The sequence below is a fragment of the Artemia franciscana genome, chromosome 14, assembly GCF_032884065.1.
Source record: "Artemia franciscana chromosome 14, ASM3288406v1, whole genome shotgun sequence".
Lineage (NCBI taxonomy): Eukaryota > Metazoa > Arthropoda > Branchiopoda > Anostraca > Artemiidae > Artemia > Artemia franciscana.
This window is the reverse complement of record NC_088876.1, coordinates 6,532,436-6,554,063: the sequence shown is the minus strand read 5'-3', so window position 1 is coordinate 6,554,063 and position 21,628 is coordinate 6,532,436. Positions and strand designations below refer to the sequence as shown.

The following is a 21,628-nucleotide window of genomic DNA, read 5'->3' as shown; positions in this document are numbered from 1 at the left end:
TGAAGAAAGAAAAAATGAACCATAGACATAGATATATTAAAGAAACTGATCTGTTTCTCTAGAGGCTTGAATTATGCAGCCTTATCTTATTTTTGACAAAATTTTCTGCAAAAAATAAATTTTAGTTGGAGGGGGGCAAACTGGAGTCGGGGACAAACCGGGGTCTGGAGGGGCAGTTGTCCCCTTACCTCATAGAAAATTACACCCCATTTTCAAATATGTTTAGTAAATTCCCAAAATCTAGTGAAAACCCGGCCTTTATTGTTTTCCTTTTTTGTGGTTAGCTCACTTGAAAACGGCTACTTTTGTGGGCCCTTATTCCCTAAGATTTCGAATTTAAAGATGGCACTTCCGTAATATTTTTTAAATTTTATCGGACGTGACTATTTAGAAGTTATAAAGAAGTGAGTAGGCCCGTGTTTGAGACACCAGGGCAAGCTAAATTTGTTTTTCATGTAAAAGTTTCGAAAAGTATTAGATACACTAATTTTAATCAAAAAGATTTAGTAAATTTATATGGATTGGCTCTTTTGTACTAGGTGAAAAAATATAGCTAGACCTACCTGTAGTGTTGATCTCCATTTCATGGCCCTTCAGCAAGGAAATGCAACGGGGTTTATGTCACCCTTTAAACACTTTACCTGGAATTTTCTAAATTACCACATTGGTGAAACTCTAGTTTAGTGACTTTTGGCTATCTCAGAAAGGGGTTAGGCTAGGAAAATGAAACTTTCAGGGATGGATCTAAAGGCTAAAGTATGCCCCGGGAAGGTATTTTGAAGTATTTACCTCCACTCCCTCTCCCTTTAGATGGTCCTGACCTTGGTGACCTTCAATGGTGTAACTTTTTTTTCTTAATTATTTTACAGGAAAAACCAATCCATTGTTAAGAACAAAGGCAAATATTCTTAAAAAAAAGTATAAATAGTTATATGGTAAGATCCTATCACTTGAACAGTGCTTAATCTGAGATAAATTTCTTGATTAAATTGTTTCTAAAACTAGACAAAAGGCTTCAATTATTTGACATGATGTATGGTTTATATAATTATGATTGGCTGATAGTTACAACATGTAGGGTTGGCTGACTAAAATTTTCAAAAACTTCATTTTGGAACATTTCAATTTAGACACAAGTTACCTTTACAACCTAGCATATTTAAATCAAATTATTCTACTTGATCACACTTGTCCTAAAGTAAATGGTTAAATTACAGCAGTTCGTATAACTAACTTACCAATAAAGTAAACATACCACTTGATGCCTTTTTTTGCTCTTTACAAATAAAATAATTACTTCTACCATAAATTCAAATTTAAGCACTTTTTGAGCTCTTAAAAATGATGAATTTTCAAAAAATTATGGCAGTTCATACAACTGACTTACCAATAAAGTGAACATACCACTTGATGCCTTTTTTTATGTTCTTTATGAATATAATAATTGCTTCTATTGCAAATTCAAATTTTGAGCTCTTTAAAATGACAAATTTTCAATTAAAGTAGGCTATGAGTTGTTGCTCATTTTCAAAAAAATACTGTTTTATAGCTACATTTTCTCAGTGCTAAAATTATTTATAATAAGGTTAGGTTAGGTTAGATTAAAAAGTGCTTAAATTTGAATTTACAGTAGAAGCAATTACTATATTTGTAAAGAGTATAAAAAAAGGCATCAAGTGGTATGTTCACTTTATTGGTAAGTCAGTTATATGAACTGCTATTGGTAAGTCAGTTATATGAACTTGTATAAATTTTCCAAGTACATCTCTCCAGAATTTAGTCTGTCTATGATTTAGATACTGTGTTTTAAGTTTATAATCCTGTGTCCAAGATTGAGCTACATTTTCCTGGTTTACTGCATTGAAATGGTTTAGGCTCAAGCTTTAACTGCATGCCCAAGATTAGGCTCCACTTTTGACCATCTTTACATCTTAAATATTCAACATTGAATAAAGCTAAAATATTCAAGTCAATCCCACTCTTATTAAGAATTATGGACAAAAGTGGTATAATAGTGATTTTACAGTAATTTAACTATTCAAGCAGTCATCAACTATCCAACTACTTGGTATCCTACCCTAGTGCTCTGCATGCTTATCCACTAGGGGGGGGGGGGGGCGTAAGTGAAGCAAGAGAAATTTACTATTAAAATAAGTAGGTATTTATTATGGTTCAGTATAATTTTTAAAATTTTTAGTAACCATTTTTTACAGGTTTTTATTAAGGAACCAAGTGTCACTTTAGGAAAAAAAATTTGCAGAGAATTTTGCAGAAGAAAATTTGCAGAGGAAACAATGAATATATTCTGAAAAACACATCAAATTGAGTTATCACATTGTGCCTAGCTTAATAATGAAAAGTACAAAATTTGTGCACTGTCCTAACTAGGTATGGTTTGACTAGGTTTAGCAGATGATTATCAATTCAGATGGATATTGAAGTAGGGGATTGAAATTTTGGTTAGTGTTAATGTTTTCTTTTGTTAAATTTTTCAAAGTTTTAAAGAATGTTTGGTGCTCAAGCAAATTCAGTTTGAAAAGTTGAAGCCAAAAATTCTTGTGAAACTAAAGCAAATATTTTATTATCATTTGGTGTACTTATTTTCACACTAAATGAGCTTGATAAGTTAGCTGTAATCAAGAACTATATAAAAAAAGAAAAATTGACGTTTTCTTTTGTTAAATTTTTCAGAGTTTCAAAGAAGGTTTAGTACTCAATTTAATTGAGCAAAAAATAAGATTGGTAGAGTACTCAATTGAAATTAAATGGTTGAAACCAATTTTAGTGTCAACCATTTGGTTGAATTGAACCAGCAAATTCAGTTTCAAATTTGAAGCCAAAAATTCTTGTGAAACTAAAGAAAGTATTTTATTATCATTTGGTGTCTGTTTTTTCATGCTAAATGAGTTTGATAAGTTAGCTGTAATCAAGAAATATAAAAAAAAGAAGAAAATAGATGTTTTCTTTTTTAAATTTTTCAATGTTTCAAAGAATGTTTAGTGCTCAATTTAATTGAGCACGAAATGAGAGTGGCAGGCCACTCAATTGAAGTTAAATGGTTAAAACAAATTTAAGTCACAACCATTTGGTTGAATTGAATCAGCAAATTCAGTTTCAAAATTTGAAGCCAAAAATTCTTATGAAACTAAAGCAAGTATTTTATTATAATTTGGTGTACTTTTTTCACGCTAAATGAGCTTGATAAGTTAACTGTAATCAAAAACTATATAAAAAAAAAGAAAGAAAAATTGACTTTTTTTGGTAAATTTTTCAGAGTTTCAAAGAAGGTTTAGTGCTCAATTTAATTGAGCAGAAAGTGAGAGTGGTAGAGCACTCAAATTAACTTAAATGGTTGAAACAAATTTTAGTTTAAACCATTTGGTTGAACTGAACCAATTTCAGTTTCAAAATTTGAAGCCAAAAATTCTTGTGAAGCTAAAGCAAGTATTTACTATCATTTTGTGTACTTTTGTTGACCATTTGGTGTACTCAGTTTTGTAGATAATGTGCAAGCAATTCAGCTGGTAGAAGAGCTTTAGTGAAGGTCCTATCCTTGTATGTATGGTATGTAAGATAAATAAATTATACTGATTAGTACTATGTATGAGAGTAACATTTCTGCGTTTAAGGTAGGAAATGAGTTAAGTAGCTGGTTTCATATTAAATCAAGAGTTAAGTGGGGCTACATTCTATCCCTGTTGATATTAATCATTTTAAAGAACTGTCTAAGGAGCACATCAAAGGCAATGGGAGACTACAGAATCAAATAGGAAAGTAAAACTCTCCTAGTCTTGCATTATACTGATGATTTTATTATCCTAAGTGAAAATATTAGCAAAATGATTGAACTCTTAGAGGTTCTGCAAGTTAGGGGTGCAAGAATAGGTTTGAAAATTTATGTTATGGAAAACCAAGTTGCTAAGAATAGGAACAGGTGAAGGTGAAAAGTGATATTTGGGCAATGAGGACATCTATCAAGTGGACATATTCACTTGCATTGGTAGTATTATTAGTAAAGAAGATAGGAACAGTGAAGATATTAAAAGTAGAATAGCCAAGGCCTAGGGTGTTTTTTTCACTGTTGAAAAAATTTTTGGAAGATTAGGAAGATCAATCTAAAAAAGGATAAAAAGGATAGAAATCCTCCAGAGCCATTGCTGGCACATAGGGCGTCGAATCGACGTTTCAGTTGCGGGGTGTTTTTTACAGGAACAAGTAGCAAGCTTGTCGCCCAACCTTGATGCGGCGGGGATCGAACCCTGGGCCCTGTGTTGCCAAGCAGAGCACCAATCCACTGTGCTACAACAGGTTAGATCAATCTAAGAACCAATATTAAAATATTGGTTGCTACAATGATTACTGTGATCAAGTATGGTTCTGAAGTGGAGGCGCTCCAAAGTGGAGGAAGATTTGCTAGATGCTCTCTTGTGAAGAAATTTCCATTTTATTCTAGTGTGTTGTTTGACTTTATTAGCTGTTTTCCATGCCTAAACCATTTTCCTTTTACCTTCCTATTATCTAGGATGAATGATCATCATTACTCAAAGTTTTGATTCATTAAGAAACCTTTTTTGTGCTTACAGGTTATTTTTTTGGTAAAATGTGTGAAGAATCAAAACTGAATGAACAAATATGTTTGATAAAAGAAGCTATGTATGCACCAGTTGATGATGCTGACCCCACAAAACCAGTTGAAGGGAAGCTAGATGGTGGTGGTAATCGAAAACTACACTGTAGATATTGGAGACCAGTTGGGAAGCCAAGGTACTTGTCATTGTCTGTCTTTTTTTTGTGCAAAGTGGACTTTACAGGAAACAAATTACATAATCTACCAGTGGCATCAGTGTATGATAATTTTGTAGTGTGTGGGTAAAACAGATTTTCCAAAATCTTGGGGGTGGGGCAATTTGGTTGTTTTCTTTTCAATTTTTTTAGTGAATTTACTAAAAAAGGCATTTGTCACTGATAATACCAAAATCTGATCTAGAGACAACAAATTAAATCAAATACTAGAGGGTAAATGCCCCTCCCCCCGGCTTCAAAAAAAGGTCATGCCACTTATGACTAACTTTTTCAAAAATGTATACAACAATCATATTATCCCTGAAAATACTATTATCTTTCCTAAATACTTGGTATCCTAATTATTTACTCTTTACAAAAGTTATCCTTATTCTATCTATGTATAGCTTAAGTATTGGTTCTGCACAAACAATAGCCATTGAAAACATTCATATTATGATTCTTAATACCTGTTTTTTCTTTCAGAAAAAAAAAACAAATCACTGTTGGGAAAATTTGCTGTAGGGAAATCCTGTTCATACATGTAAATAAATTGTTATAGTTTGTTAATTGTTATAGTAGTAAGTCGCTTTTTATATTGACGTTTTTCAAACAAAAATGCCAATAAATCAGCCAATTGGAAAGCCTTTTACCTATGCTGATAAGATAGCAAGTCAGTTCTAAGCTGCTTTTTATTTTAGTATTTTTGACACAAAAATATCAAATAAATTTGATATTTTTACGTTAGCTGTAAGTTACTTTTTTTGGTGTTCTCAGTACAAAAAGGCTAAATAAAACAGCCTATTGGATAGACTTTTTCCCTATGCTGACAAGATAGCAAGTCAGTTGTAAGCTGCTTTTTATTTTAGTATTTTTGATGCAAAAATATCAAATAAATTAGCCTATTGGAAGCCATGTCTTCCTATACTGACGAGACAACACGTTAGCTGTAAGTTACTTTTTTTGGTGTTCTCTGTACAAAAAGGCTAAATAAAATAGCCTATTGAAAACTCTGTTTTCCTATGCTGACAATCTTGCAAGTAAGTTGTTTCTTCAATTCATGGTTTATCCGTCTCATCGGTTTTTATTGTTGACTTTGTGTATGTATTTGTTTTTCTCTGTTTTTTTTTTATATATATTTATTCTTACCCCACCATATATACTTTATGTAACGTGTGGGTGAAAAATAAAATAAATAAATAAATAAAACGCCAAATAAATCAGCCTTTCAGAAACCCAGTTTTTCTGTGCTAAATTAAAAACAGATAAGTTTTCTTTTAGTGCCATTAGTTGATTTGGCTTTCCGGTTTTTTCTGGGAAAACTCAAAATGAAAACTTGGCCTTAGGTAATCAACTGTTGCATTTAGGTGCAACCAAAGCCTTGTTTCAAGGTAAGAAATATACATAATGAAAGTTAGAATTAGTATTTGTGATTATTAAGTTAGATATTAAGCTTTGTTTGTATAGATGTCAGCATCATATCTAAAAAAAACAAAGTCTTATGTGAATTGCTCCTGTATTTGATGGAAGGAGAGCACTATAATAAGTTACAGAAGCATGGAGACTACAAGTTTCAATGTCAGCTATTGTACTTGGTTTCCTCAACGTTATCTCAGTTATATGTAGAATTTTGGCAAAGGATGGGAGGTACAAAAAGAATCTCCAAGCGTTCGTTTCTAATTAAGCTGAATGTGCAGATTTTATTATGTCAGTTTTTCTTTGTTATTAAGCTTTGTTTACAATCTGCTTGTCATCACATTTGCCATTGTTAAGGTCTGGTAGATATCCATTACTAGGATTTTTTCTCCTACAAGTATGCTTATAATTTTTTTTTTTGTCTCATAAAGGAGTTTCTGTAATAAGTGGAATTACAGAAAATGATGGAAGAATATAAAAAAAGTCTCTGAACCATTCAAAAAATGTTACGTGTCAACAGAAATCTAGGCCTAGTAGTATGAATATATTTTTTTTCCTCAAAAAGACTAAAATAAATCAGGGCATTTCCCTACATTTGTCCTTACCCGGGTAACAAGTAGCATGGATTTTTTTTAAGGAAGGCAAAAATAAAATCGGGGTATTTCCCTACATTTGTCCTTGCCCAGGTAGCTAGTAGTATGAATGTTTTATGCCTTTTTTCAGAAAGGCTAAAATAAAATTTGGGCACTTCCTTACATTTGTCCTTACTCAGGTAGCTAGTAGTATGAATGGTTTTTTTTTCCAGACAGGCTAAAATAAAATCAGGGAATTTCCCTATATTTGTCCTTACCCATGTAGCTAGTAGTATGAATGTTTTTTTGTTGTTTTTTTAGATAGACTAAAATAAAATTGGGGCACTTCCTTAAATTTGTCCTTACTCAGGTAGCTAGTAGTATGAATTGTTTTTTTTTAGAAAGGCTAAAATAAAATTGGGGTGTTTCCCTACATTTGTCCTTACCGAGGTTAAGACTGTTGTTTCTTGGTGATAAATTAAAAACATACCTTTATAAGGTTATCAGTTTGTCTGTAGATGTGTTTTTACTGAGATGAAACTACTATAGATGGTCTTTAAGGAGTGCCACGAAAGAACAGCTTAGGTAGCTCAGACGTGTTCTGGATGGACGGAGGGCGTTCCCTACAACATATTTAATAAAGGGAAAAGCCTATGCTGTTTTGAACTCATATATATTTCTCGGTTCTTGGTGGAGGCAAAAGAAAAACCTTAAGAAGTATAGAGGAAGAGAAGGAATGAAGGGGGAAGGATGAATGCTTGCCTACATGCCAGTTGCATGTATCGGGTATCATTGGAACAAGTTGCTAGTAGTGAAGCAAAGAATTTGGGTATAAACTGGAAGATGTGGCTATAAAATAGGTCAAATTTCTTGGATTTTGTTCTATCTATATTATTTGCCTTTCAGAGGTTTAGTTATGTTAATTCACGGATTGGCAGAACATCTACAATGGTACGACGAGCTGGGCAGAAAATTTGCGAAAGAAGGAATCCTGGCATTTGGACATGATCATAGTAAGTACAACTCTGGACAATGTTCATTAAGTAACGCACATTAAACTAAGTACAAACTGAATATTCTAGGTTTGGGAACCAATAAAACAAATCATGTGGTCTATTCATGTAATATATATATATATATATATATATATATATATATATATATATATATATATATATATATATCATTAAAATTATATAAATATAATAAATAATAAGAAGAAGGGGGCCTCGTGTTAGAAAACTTTTATTAGACCTCTTTTATAATAAAGTAATAAGAGTGAATGTGTTAATTATAGCGGTTTTGGCTTGGTTTTATGTAGCAAGTCAATTATTTAGTATGGTAATATCTATTAGCAGGTGTGCAAAAAGCTCCAAAGCTGCCAGTAGTACAATTCCAAAAGCGGCCGACACTTTAGGAGTACAACTTGTATTTTGACAAATTTGCTTTGAGCAAAAAGTATTGTTTTTCGTAAAATTTGCAGAAAAGTAAAAAAAAATGTAACTTAGTATAGCTTGCAGTTAGAAATATCAGTAGTTTTTTGAATAACAATTAACAATGTAATCTAATTCAGTGGCAAGCCATATACTAGCCATGAATATCATAGTCCATAATTATGTTTGTATCATTTTATCAAAATTCTGTGTGATATTTATTCTTAATACTGCTATTGGAGTATAGTATTCAACGTCTGAAGTATATTTTATATATCTTTCTGCTGTTACTTTATGGATGGAGTTGAACTCTCCAGTGCTATTGGTATTGCAAAATAATGCATACCCAACTGCATGCTAGATACTCATTGATAAATATACTACAACTATAAAAAGCACCGTTTGATTTTATTGGAGAAGAATATTGATTGGCAGCCTGACAGTCACATACGTTATGAAGCTGTGATACTAGTTTTGCCCTAATCGAATCCCCAAAATAAACAGAAAATTGCTGCTATATTCGGTAAAATTCTAGTTGAGTGACTTCTTGCTATCTCAGAAATGGGTTAGGTTAGGAAAGTGAAACTTTCAGGGATGGGTCTACAGGCTAAAGTATGCCCCGGGGAAGGTATTTTGAAGTACCTACCTCCACTCCTTCTCCCTCTAGAGGGCACTGACCTTTGATGACCTTCAAAAATATGTGTGTTATGAAAATGAAAGCTTGCAAAATAGATCTTCTGTTTGAATGAAGTACAACAAAATTGTTTTCAGCTTCACAGCTTTGCTCAATCCCAATTTATAAGGTTTTAAAGATATGCAAATATATTTCCTAAATTTTCAAAAAAAAAAAACATTGATATGACTCAGAATTTTACTCAAATAACAGGAATTGCATTTACAGAACTAAAGGCAGAGAAAAAGCAACTGGTAACTGAAAATTAAGGTAAAATGTTGTTTTGTCAAAATTTCAATAGGTACAGACCTGTCATGTAGGCAAATTTAAGGGCTCTCTAAAGGGAGAAGGAGTTGATGCGGGTACTTTAAAATACCCTTTCCGGGATATACTTTAGCCTGTAGACCCATCCCTGAAAGTTTCATTTTCCTAACCCAACCCCTTTCTGAGATAGCAAGAAGTCACTCAACTAGAATTTTACCCTATATTCTAGTGTGGCTGTTTAAGGCTACTAATCTTCCGTGTTACAGCTTTCCCATTACCTGCTTTAACTGTTTGTTCACCTTGATAGCAACCTACCCTTTTAAGATTCTTTCAACTGACGAATAAACAGTTTTGAGGGAATTTGGCTATTTGTGCAAGATTTGAACAAATATTCCCTTTCAGTTGAAGAGAGGTAGAGTAGGTTAAAGCTTATTCACAAGGATAACAACAGGATAACAAGGATAACAAAAAAATAAATTTTCACATAGTGACAGTGAAAATCAATGAGCTTTTAGTTTGGACAAGTTTTGAAAAACAGCAGAATGAGAAGAGATACTTCTGTTCTTGCAGAAGAGAAGAGATACTTACATCATTTGAGAAGAGATATTTCAGGAAAGATATATCACCTGTAAAAAAAAGAAGAAAATCAGAAATGAAAACGGCTCTTTTTTGTTTTGTAGTTACTCATTTTTTGAGTTTTGGTTCCTATTGGGTTGAGTTACTTACAGTTCACTACCACGGACTGTTTGATCAATCTTCAAATACGAACATCAGGTAACAGAGCAAGAAATAAAAACCAACCGTTTGTAAAAAATGTGTCTAAAAAAATATAAAACTTTACAAGAAAACTGTCTGGAAACAATTACTGAATTTTTACTTTTGGCTATGAATCTCCTGATTCATGTTTTGGGATCGCTTCCATTTTAATCAACTAATTTTTGAATATAATCTATAGCTTAATTTTGTCTCATAAAGAGGGGAGGGGCTGCAATTTTTTTTGGTAATAAGATTATATTTAGGAAAAGTTCTGAATGGCAAATCCATTCTACCACAATTATTTTTAACTCTATTGTTTTTCTTAGTAATAGCCTTCACACAGGGTTAATAATTGCTCAAGCATTAGAATTTGTGGAGGCAGGCCTAGGTATTAAAAAAAATACAATGTCCTAATTTGAGCGAAATATCTATTCTGTAAAATTTCACTCACTTACTTAACAACTTTCCTAGACCGCCAAAAGATCCTAGACTGCAGTTGAACCACTTAATCAAGCATGGACGCCTGCCAAAAATATCGTAGGAGGGAGGGCACCAGAGTAGCAATGGTGACGCAAGGAGGAGTACGGGAATACCATTGGTTATATGAAAAATAAAATTCTCAAAGAAAGAAAAAGGATTTAATTTTTACATACCAAATGAAGCAAAATTCAACAATTTTTTAAATGATGAAGATTTCTGGTAAAAAGATCAATTTCTTTGATAAGTACTTTTGTATTATACTGCCAACACTCAAGAAGTGAAGTTAGGTTAATCCTAATGGAAAATACCAAAACATAATGAAAACATAATAATTTAGAAACAAATTTGGGCTGCAAATTTGTGCGTTTTGGGGTGTGAGGGTAATCCGACCTAAACTAACCTACCCCCGTAATGTGCAAATATATAGCCCAAATTATGAAATTCCAGTGTATTCTGTCACACGCCACTTGTTTTCACTGAGCATAAGCTAATTGTTTATAATGCAGACAGGTTAGCTCTCGATTGGTATGTTCATCTAATTTATAGCTTGTTAATGAAAATGAAAATATCTCCAAATTTATCTTGGAAACCCCTCCCTCCTCCCTTATAGGTTTCGTGCTTTCCCTTTTTCCTTTTAAAATGATTTTTCAATCTCACTCTCTTATATATTTAGACCTATGGAAATTAAACTGAATAGCAAAAGAAAACTAAATTTAAACTCATGTACCAGCTGTCTAAAATAACCCTCTTTGCATCAATGCTCAGAATTACACTGAACATAAATCTGTTCAAATGAAATTCTATGCCACCAGTCAGAAGAGAATCTTTGATGAACTGTGATAGTCTTATAAACATTATACTTTTACTAGCATAGGAATAAGGTCAGTAATTTAATGATCTATGTCTGGTGTTTGATGTGTAGTAAACAATTGAGACCAAACCTTGGAAAGTATTGAAAAATTATGTCAAGTTCAGTGAAAGTAATAGTTACTAGGGGTGGATTGTCACTAGTTATAAATCACTAGGGATGGCAATCATAAACGAAAGAGAATTCTTGGGGAACTGATTTTTTTCTCATAAAGACTGATTTTTGTGGAAATATCCGAAAATTTGGGGATAGTGGAAGCACTGGTATTTTCAGACAATATCTGCCAACAAATTTTACTAGGCTATGAGAACTGCCAATTTGCATTGCTACTATGCCGCTCCAATTTTTGCGCGGTGAAGCACCGCTTGTGTTTTGACAGTTATTAAAAAAAAAAGGTAAAGGATACGGCATTAGACTTTACAGTCCGTACCGGTGGTGCTGATCTCCGTTTCTTGGCCCTTCAGCCAGGAAGTGCATTGGGGGGTTAGGGGCCAGCCATCCTGTGCTTTCGCACAACCTTCCTGTTTACCTTCCCCAGATTTCTCCAGGTACCCATTTAGAGCTGGGTCGACTCTGGCTAAGCTTACAGAGTCACGCCACTGACCCCCGTCCCAAACTGAAGAATTGGGTACACTGGGATTCGAACCCGCGACCTCTCAGACAAGGGATCCCGACGGTTATTCTTTGAGCAAAAAATATTTTTATATGTAAAAATGGTATTTTCAGACAAAATCTGGCTATAAATTTGAGAACTGCCAAGTAGCCTTGCTACTTTGCTACCCCACTTTTTGAACGGTGGTCTATTACAATAGGAGATGATCTAGATACAGTTTTCAGAGAAGAAGAGTTTGGTATAGGAAGAAGAGAGGATGTATCATCTGACCCCTTTAGTCGTCAAATTTATAGATAGTAAACAGGCATTTGATCAAGCCGATAGATGAGCTATTGAACGCCCTGTCATTATATGGTATACCAAATAATACGTTGTAATTATTAGTGCTCTCTACGGCAACAATTTTAATGTGGTTGTGGTAGGGAGTACACTTAGTAGTTGGTATGGTGTTGAATCAGGAGTGAGGCAGAATTGTGTTTTATACCCGTTTTTGTGGACTATTTTGCTGAACTTTGTCAAAAGCAGCAAAAAAAGGCTATGGGGTGGCGTTGGCTGGATCTGCAAATGCTACATAAGATGAAATAACCGAATGGAACTTACCAGCGGTAAAAAGTAGTGAATATTGAATACAAATATGATGGTATTCTTCACGCGGAATCAACTGTCCAAGCCACTGACGTGTTGAAAAGAGTAGCAAACAATGCTAGTCAACATAGTTGGTTATCATCATATCCAAAGCCTAATACCTGTCTACCGATAGAATTTCGTCAGTTTCCATAAATGGAAAACAGGTTGAACAGGTAGACGAATTCATTTACCTGGTTTTACTTGATTTATATTAAGGCAGGGCTTCGAACGAAATAAAGTCTAGAAGTATGGAGTAATTAGCGCCAAATGCGCAAGCCATTATGGTCCAGAACAGAGATCAACCTGAAAACAAAACTCCGATTCCTTGTGGTGTATAGTCGCCCCATTTCGTTCTATGGATGCGAGATCTGGCCATTAAAGGCAGAAGAAAAATGCTCACTTGACATCCTCGACAGAAAATGTCTAAGAACCATTTGCTGCCTCAAGCGTAGCCGAAGAATAAGCAACGGGCACCTGTTGCAAATGTGAAATTTGAAACATTTATTGTCTGCCATCATCAAGAGCAAAAGGCTAATATGGTTTGGGGATGTTTTGCAGCGCCCAAGTCAGTATCTGGCCCAGCAGTTCTTCAAACCAAAGTCTTCTTCCCAGTAGAAGAAAAAGCAAGTTGAAACTAAATCTCGAAATTTCACAATGTAGAAAAACATCAAGCCTTTGGGTGGACCTCTTAAGCACGGGCGCAACTGGGTCAAGTCATGATTAGAAATCATCCGTCCCAAAATATTACACAGAAAAGAGTGGCAAAATGTGGCCCAGAGTGTTTTTGGTGCCAAGCTAAACTGCCTGTGCCTCACAAAAAAAGCATGGTAGATATTGGAATCAATTGAGAAGCTAAAGTCTCCTGGACTTAGATTATGCATCGGTGTCATAATGATTGGAGTGTCCTAACTATAAATTTTGGCAAAATGAATGAATTTCGGAGGTTTTGAGAATTCAGGGTGCAAGAACAGGTTCGAAAATTAATATTAAGAAGACTAAGTCGCTTAGACGAGTAATAAATGAAGGTAAAGAAGCGATGCTAGGTAACAAGAAGATTGATCAAGTAGATAGCTTTACCTACTTGGCTTGTATTGTTAGTACAGACGAGAGATGCAGGGAATAAGTTAAAAATAGAATAAGCAAGGTCAATGGGGTTTTCCACTGCTGAAAAAGGCTTGGAAGAAGAAGAAGATATTTCTGGGAGCCAAGATAAGAGTCTCAGAAGCTACAGTAATGACAAGTGTGGTTCTGAAGCGTCGGTGCTTTGAAAGGCAGGGGAAGATTTACTGAACCTCCCAGACCTCGGTTTGCCACCCCACCCCAAAACCTCCAGTTTGTCCCCCAAGCTGAAATTTAGTTTCTTCAAAACTCTTGTTAAAACTAAGATAAGCCTCCATAGTTCAAGCATCAACAGAAACGCATCAGTTTCCTTTAGTTTACATTTACCTTTATAATACTATAAATTACTTTTATAGTACCTTTATGGTACCAAATGGCTAATTTTTCTGTTTTTATTTTCATTTTCGCTTGATTTTGGAAAATTGGCTCCAACTTTGCCCTCCCTCCCCCGGGATTTTGACGAAATTACGCCACTGGTTTCAGCTCTTGAATGAATGGCTCTATTTAAACAGGCAGCAGTTTCAAATTGAGCTCTGTTTTAACGTATATAATTGGATTTAAACTGACTTATGCACTACAATAGGAATTGTATTGCGCAAGTACAAAATGGTGTACTATTCACCTTAAAAGTATTATTTGAAGACTTACAGCTTACTGTTTCCTTTTTTAGTTGGACATGGACTAAGTGACGGTGAAAGGGTCCACGTTGATGTTGTTGACGAGTATGTAGTTGACGTTTTTATACATTATGACGAAATGAAAATGCTATATCCTGACTTACCCAGATTTGCTGTGGGTCATTCAATGGTAAGATCTAAATATCTTATATCGCACTTTTCTGCTACTTCAAATTTATACCATGTATTACGTGTAAGACGCTTTGCGTGCAGCGAAAGCCAAGGGACCATAACACAACCACTAAACTTCTTGAATATTTGTAGTCGAACACTAGATGTAATTTTTTATGCCTTCTGCTGTGTTTTCTCGAGTACTTGCTACTTTTTAAACTTCAGTTTCATTTTAAACTTCAATTCCCTCAAGTCTAACATAGTTTTTGTTGTTGCGAGGGTGTGATGAAAAATCCTTCATAAGGGTGGAAAGACGATTAGATTTACAATTGCTTAAACCACCCTATAGTGACTGCTACTACTACTAACTACTCACCGCAGCACTAAGCAGCCCGAAGCAAAAATAGCTAAGCACGCTCCTCCTCCATCCTTATCTATTCAAAGCCACTCTCTTTACGCCTTCCCAGGAAGTTCTCATTTTCCTTAAATCTTTTTTTTACGACATCCTCCCACCCCACCCGCTGAATTATTCGTTGTTGAATTTATCCATTTTTAAATGCATAGCAAAGCCATAACTCAAAGTCCCCTGTCTCGTGCACGAAGTCTCCATGACCTGTCAAAAGTAATAAATGAATTACGCAAGATCATAAGGCCAATAATATATCTCATATGAACTTTTATGAGGTGAAACATATTCAATTTCAGTCGTTATATTTCAGTTGACGCGCCACGGTGGAACTTCAAAGCATTTTTTTTAAACTTATAAAAGATGGAGGCAGGGAATATTATTTTTCCTGTCTGCATACTGGGTTCAGTTGAAAATACAAGGACATGCTATTAGTAGAAAATACAAGAGAAGATCGTGGTATTTGAATTATCTATATTTTTAACACGAGTGGAGTTAGAATCAAAGAATACGCCACTGCCAACTTCACAAGGTTGTTACAATTCTTGTAGAAGCATCAAAAGCAGTAATTCTTGTATACTGGTCAGTGAGCTGTTACTCAAATTTGAGATTACCTCCAGAGCCGTTCCTATGACTGAAGGGGCCTGGGGAAAATTAATTACAGCCCCCCTCCCCGACTCAAATATAAGCAGAACGGTGAATCAAAGTGATAAGTTTGATCAAAAATTGGAACCCTCTAGCCACGGCACACCCCCATTCCCGGCTGCGACACCCGGGGCCCCTGACCCTCCCCCCTTATGAACGGCTTTAATTATCTCCTTTAGCTGGCAGGCAGCCCAGTCCGCCCTTTCATAGTGTGGAAAAATCAATTCAATTAGAAAAATACGGTTTTAACAACTTTTAAGGGGCTGATTCAGTTAACATGACTGATGAAAGGTGTGTTTTGATGACTCTTAATTTCGTTGTTTCGTCTTTTTTTTTCTTCTTCTTTTTTTTCATAATGAATTAATATATTTACACATGATTCCATACCATTATATTTTATAGCACTTTGGTATATATTCGAAGGTTCCCGTGAAACTGAACCCTCGCTTAACAGAACCCTGTGCAAACTCAAATGCCGCTTAACTGAACGCCCGTTCAGCCCAACCTCCGTTTATACAACCCCCATTCAACTCAGCCCCTATGTAATTTAACCCAGCGCCTGTGTAATTCAGTGATTTAACTCAACCCCTGGTTGACTCAACCCCTGCTCAACTCAATTCCCGTGAGATTGAATTCTTAGGTTAGGTTGAGTTGCATGGGTGTTGACTTAAACGGGGTTGAGTTAAATGAGGGTTGAGGTGCGCAAAGGTCAGGTTGAATGAGAATTGAGTAATATAGGATTTCAGTTAAACGAGGGTTCAGTGGAATAGGGTCGGGATGCATAGGTGTGTTTTGAACGGGGGTCCAGTTGAACGGGGTTCAATTAAACAGGGGCTGAGTTACACTTCACCATATCCAATTGCGTAGGTATTATGAAAATGTAGTTTCGGTAAATTAGCCTTTGGCAATAAAATACTGAAGATCTAAAGCCAGACTGACCAGCCATAGCAAAGAAATATTAAAAAAAAAAAAAAAAACAATTAATCACTTTCTGAATGTCTAGGAAGCAGCCACAATTATATATGGGGTTTGATTTGATTTTAAATTTCAATTATGTTTCATTCACTGTTTCTTTACTTTTATTCTTGTTTCTACGTTTTTGTTTTCTTCTTTCGTTCGTGCCGGAAACACCTTTTTTATACAGAGTGAAATATTCACATCACAATCATCACAATCGTCTTTTATACTGGTCACTGAGCTTCACAGAAATCGTTTAAATATGGAAGAGACCAATAGATCCTTAACTCTTAATAACATCTGGTATATTAGCACAAGTGAGAAGAGTTTACCAAATTGGGAAACAAAATAGTTAGGTAGATGGATAATTTTATTGCCCATTGGAAAACAGATTGTTCATTAATTGACTCTGCTGGTCGATCACTTGTGCTTCGACGGGGCCTTGGAAAACTTGCGCTTAACAAGTAAACGAACTTCATTTACAACAGAAGATCTTGGACGATCACACTCGATCCAAAGCCGGGTCAAGAATTTCGCACGAGCACACGCGTCGTCAAGAGCAGGATTTTGATACCACTTTGTAACTTCCGTACCGATTCTAACTTTCCGACTAGGCACAGCAGCTGTTTCTGGCCATTTTAAAGTGGTTGAAATTTCCGCGCAGTAAATATTCAGACAATTTGGGTTTCTTCTTCTGGAGTTAGTGCAATTTGATGTAATCGCTGGAAAGGTACTCTAATCCTGACAAGAATCTCGTCTAATACCGCATAGTATGTATTCGGATCAATTTTAGTCCAGTTTTTCTTGACCGCTCACTTCCTACCAGTAGGGAATTTTCGGGTCGTACACCGTTGACTTGAAAAGTGTCCATAATCGGGAAATTGTCGAATGCACCGACTCGAGATGAGCCACTGGCTGGGGCTTGGAGTGAGCTTAGCTTGGAATCGAGGCTACATGTGGATTCCAAATTATGTATATACGTGAAATACAGGTTATTGTTCGCAATACTAAGACCATCGGAGGAGGCTAGGAACATTTGTGTTCGAGAACGATTCCTGTCAGATTGGTCACAATTTATTTCTCTGCCTGTGATACACTATGATATGATGATACACTATGATATGATGATACACTATGATATGATGATACACTATGATATGATGATACACTATGATATGATGATACACTATGATATGATGATACACTATGATATGATGATACACTATGATATGATGATACACTATGATATGATGATACACTATGATATGATGATACACTATGATATGATGATACACTATGATATGATGATACACTATGATATGATGATACACTATGATATGATGATACACTATGATACCTTGACTAGGAAAGCTGCTCACTGAGCTCAAAGATTTGTTATATGCCTCACTGAATAGCTCTTCGGATATTTCATTTCTGTGATTTTGGGCATATACACTGATTTGAACTTTTAATTTCCACTTAATTTAATTTCAGAACTTTTAAAACTGGGCCACTAATACCTCCCATAAAATTGATGCCCGAAAATACATTACAATTTGACATGAAATATGATCCCTTATTTTATTCACACTAAAAATATACTTCTAAAAGCACTGAACGGGAAGAGAAATTATTGTAGACTTAAATTAGGTAAACGAATCAAACTTTCTAGGTAAAATGCTTATTAAGCGAATGAATTCAATGAGGTTTTATTTTAATGAGGCACTTTTGAAAAGCTGAGCAACTATATTGCGATATTTAGCCGCGTTTTTATGTTTCAAATACGGCGTGGAGCTAACCTGCGCCATTTCATAAGTGAGGAATTTGTCTCACATAGACAGTGTCACATACACCTGTGTCTCAGATACTGACAGTACAAAAAAGTAAAGATGGATGAAGGTTCATGCATACACGTTGTTTGAAGTTAAGTTTTTAAGTAGAAGGATTAGCCTAGATAAACCCTTTCAGGTCCATGAACAAGCCCTTACTCTGATAATTACTTCTTTGCCCGGTCTGGGGTTGTTAATATGTGGCTATTGGACGCTAGAACTAAAAGGAAGACGTCAGAGCCTGCGGATCAACCAGTCTCGGCTGCTGCTTTCAACTACAGTGATCAAATTTATGCATTAATAAAAAAAAATTAAGATCAGAAGAAATAGAAGCCTATAATAACTCAAAACTACCAGAATATTGAAGTATAAATGAAACCGAAAACGAACAGAAATTAAATAAACAATCATAGCAAATATTAAATAGGTATTAATTAAATCAATCAATAAATCTTAAAATGAGCAAAACTTAAATTGAATATGCAAACCAAGCCTGAAACTAACAAAAATCACCACAAACAAGAGTTTGGGTTTTCCTCCTTCTCTTACTGTAAAAGTCTAAAACCTACTGTGAAATTCGCGCTTTAATGAAAGCTACTTGTGTCTTGAACAGCCTTTGAAAGTACAAATAAAATGAAACTGAATATAGGTTCGGTAATTTCAAATTTGAATAATAGGGAAGGGGATAGTAACCAAACTGTTGTTTATAGTGGAACTATATTTGTTTTCAATAGTCTTGGAAAGAACTAATAAAATTAGTCTGAATATTATATATAATGATATTAATTGTTGAAAGCTGATCAGTTCAGAATTTAATTTCACTGTAATTTTTTATGTTTATTTTCACAATTGTAATAAGTACAAAAGAAATTTTTGTAATATAATAGCCTAACTCTTGTTTGTAGTGAAGAATATAGATGTCTCATACAGTTTCGGAAAGAGCTAATAAATTTACGTTCAATTCCCGTGACTTTTGAAATAAAATATCGTTTATAAGTTTTTTGGGGTGGAGTGGGGGGGGGAGAGTCGGGCCATTGGTGAGGTAACATGATTCTTCATTGATAGAAATTGGTATAAATTGATAGAAATCAATTTATACATTAATACATTGATTACATTTAATCAATTTTATTTAATACATTTACAATTTAATTTACATTTAATTTACATTTAATACATTGATAGAAATTGATAGAAAGGAAGCTTGCCTCTAGACTCTCGAGGTTATGTTGACCCTGGAAGTTTTGTTGTCTGACCTTTTGACTTATTTTATCAAAATGGATATATGCAAAATTTAGTCGGATGGATTTTGGGTAAAGACGGCAGTGGGGCTAGTTGCCCTCTGGTCCCTTTCGACTCTTAAAAAGAGAACTATAACTTTCAACTTCCAATCGAATGAGCCCCCTCCGAACTTTATATTACCATTTCTTCCATAAAAAAAACCTTGTTTGCCCCTAGTCTTGATTTGCAACACTTGCCCCAAGATTCTGGAGGATTGTGTAAATCCCGGATTTTTTATTATATCATCTTTGGTTTATTTTGACAAAATTAATATCGGACGCTTTTGATCGGACGATTTTGGGGAAAAGAGGGTTGGGGGGGGGGGGTGGTTTAGTTGCCGTTGGATCACTTTTGACTCTCAAAAAGGGAACTAGTACTTTCAATTTCTAGATATTCGAGTCCCCTCCGAAGTTTAACTCTTCTGTAAGAACTTGTTATGCCTCGGTGGCATAAATTACAACCCCTCGTTAAGGCTCTGGTAGGGGTAGCGATGAGCCCAAAGTTCTTGTTATTTGATCGTTGAACTATTTCAAACAAAATGACTGTCTAAAAAATTTTTGATTGAATGCATTTGGGTAAAGAGGGTGTGTGTGAGAGTGGAGGAGGGGTAAATGCCCTCTGACCAATTTTGACTCTTAAGAAGATGACTAGAACTTTCAATTTCCAATGAATGAGCCATCTATGAAGTTTATACGAACAACCCTCACATAAAAACCTCGCATACCCCGGAGCATAATTTACATCACTTGCCTCCGGGCTCTGGGGGGTTTTGTCGACACTGCAGTTTTTTTGCACTTAATCTATTAACTATTTTGAATAAAATAGGTATCTCAAAATTTTGATTGGATGCATTTGGGGAAAAGAGGATGTTTGTGGGGGGGAGATGCCCTCCAATCACTTTTGACTCTTAAAAAGGTAATTTTTGCTTCCAATTTCCAACGAAATGAGCCCTCTCCAAAGTTCATACGACCATTCCTTCAATATGAACTGCCCCTAAGGAAAAAACAACATTGGAGCTTAATGGCCTTAGGGTTGGTGGGGGGGGAGGCTAGTTGCCATCGGATCACTTTTGACTCTTAAAAAGGGAACTAGTTTGAGTTCCCTCCGAAATTCATATAATCACTTCTTCCACATAAACCTTAAATATCCCCGGGGCATAAGTTACAACCCTTCCCCCGGCCTCTGGTGGGGTTATGTTGACCCAAAAGTTTTTTTTTTTTTTTGTCTGATCGTTGGACTGTTTCAAACAAAATGGTTATCTTGAAATTTTGATCGGATGTACTTGAGGAAAAGAGGGTGTGGGAAAGAGCGGTAGATGCCCTCCGATCACTTTTGATGACTCTTAAAAAAGTAGGAGCTTTCTTATTTGATATTTAAATTATTTTGAATGAAATAGCTATCTCAAAATTTTGATTGGATGTATTTGGGGAAAAAGGGCCTTTGAGGGGCTAGTTGCCGTCTGATCGCTTTTGACTCTTAAAAAGGGCACTAAAAATTCCGATTTACAATCGAATGAGACCCCTTCGAAGTTTATACCACCATCCCTTCCGTAAAAACCTTATATGCCTTTGGGGCACAATTTACAACACTTGACCTCAGGTTTCTTGGAGGCGGCTGTGTTATCCCTGGAGTTTTGTTATATGATCTTGGGTCTATTTTGAACAAAATGGATGTAAAAGAAATTAGACGCAATTGGGGAACAGAGGGTCGGGAGGGGGTGGGGGCTAGTTGCCATCGGATTACTTTTGACTCTTAAAAAGGGAATTAGAATTGTCTATTTCTAATCATTTGAGTCCACTCCCAAGTTTATACGACCACTTCTTCCATAAAAACCTTGTATGCCCCCTGGGCTTAGATTGCAACCCTTCCCCGGGCTCTGGGGGCGGGCATGTTGACCCTGAAGTTATTGTTGTCTGATCCTTGGGCTTTTTTAAACAAACTGGCTATCTCAATATTTTAATTTATACCCATACCTCAAGAGTCTGGATATATTTGGGGAAAAGAGGGTGTGTGTGGGGGGATTAGATGCCCTTTCATTGCTTTTTACTCATAAAAAGGTAACTAGAACTTTCAATTTACAATTGAGTGAACCTTCTCCGAAGTTTATATAACCACCCCT

General features: G+C 35.3%; 1 protein-coding gene across 1 annotated transcript in view; it reads left to right on the top strand.

Annotated features, from left to right (window-relative positions):
• The first annotated feature begins 353 nt into the window (after window positions 1-353).
• The window catches only part of LOC136035243 (monoglyceride lipase-like), a 40,815-nt gene continuing 19,540 nt past the window's right edge, over window positions 354-21,628 (top strand). Inside the window, exons 1-4 of the mRNA XM_065716903.1 lie at window positions 354-404; window positions 4,584-4,764; window positions 7,677-7,783; window positions 14,274-14,410. Coding sequence (XP_065572975.1) covers window positions 4,601-4,764; window positions 7,677-7,783; window positions 14,274-14,410 — 408 coding nt within the window. The 5' untranslated portion in view covers window positions 354-404; window positions 4,584-4,600. The remainder of the gene's footprint in view (window positions 405-4,583; window positions 4,765-7,676; window positions 7,784-14,273; window positions 14,411-21,628) is intronic.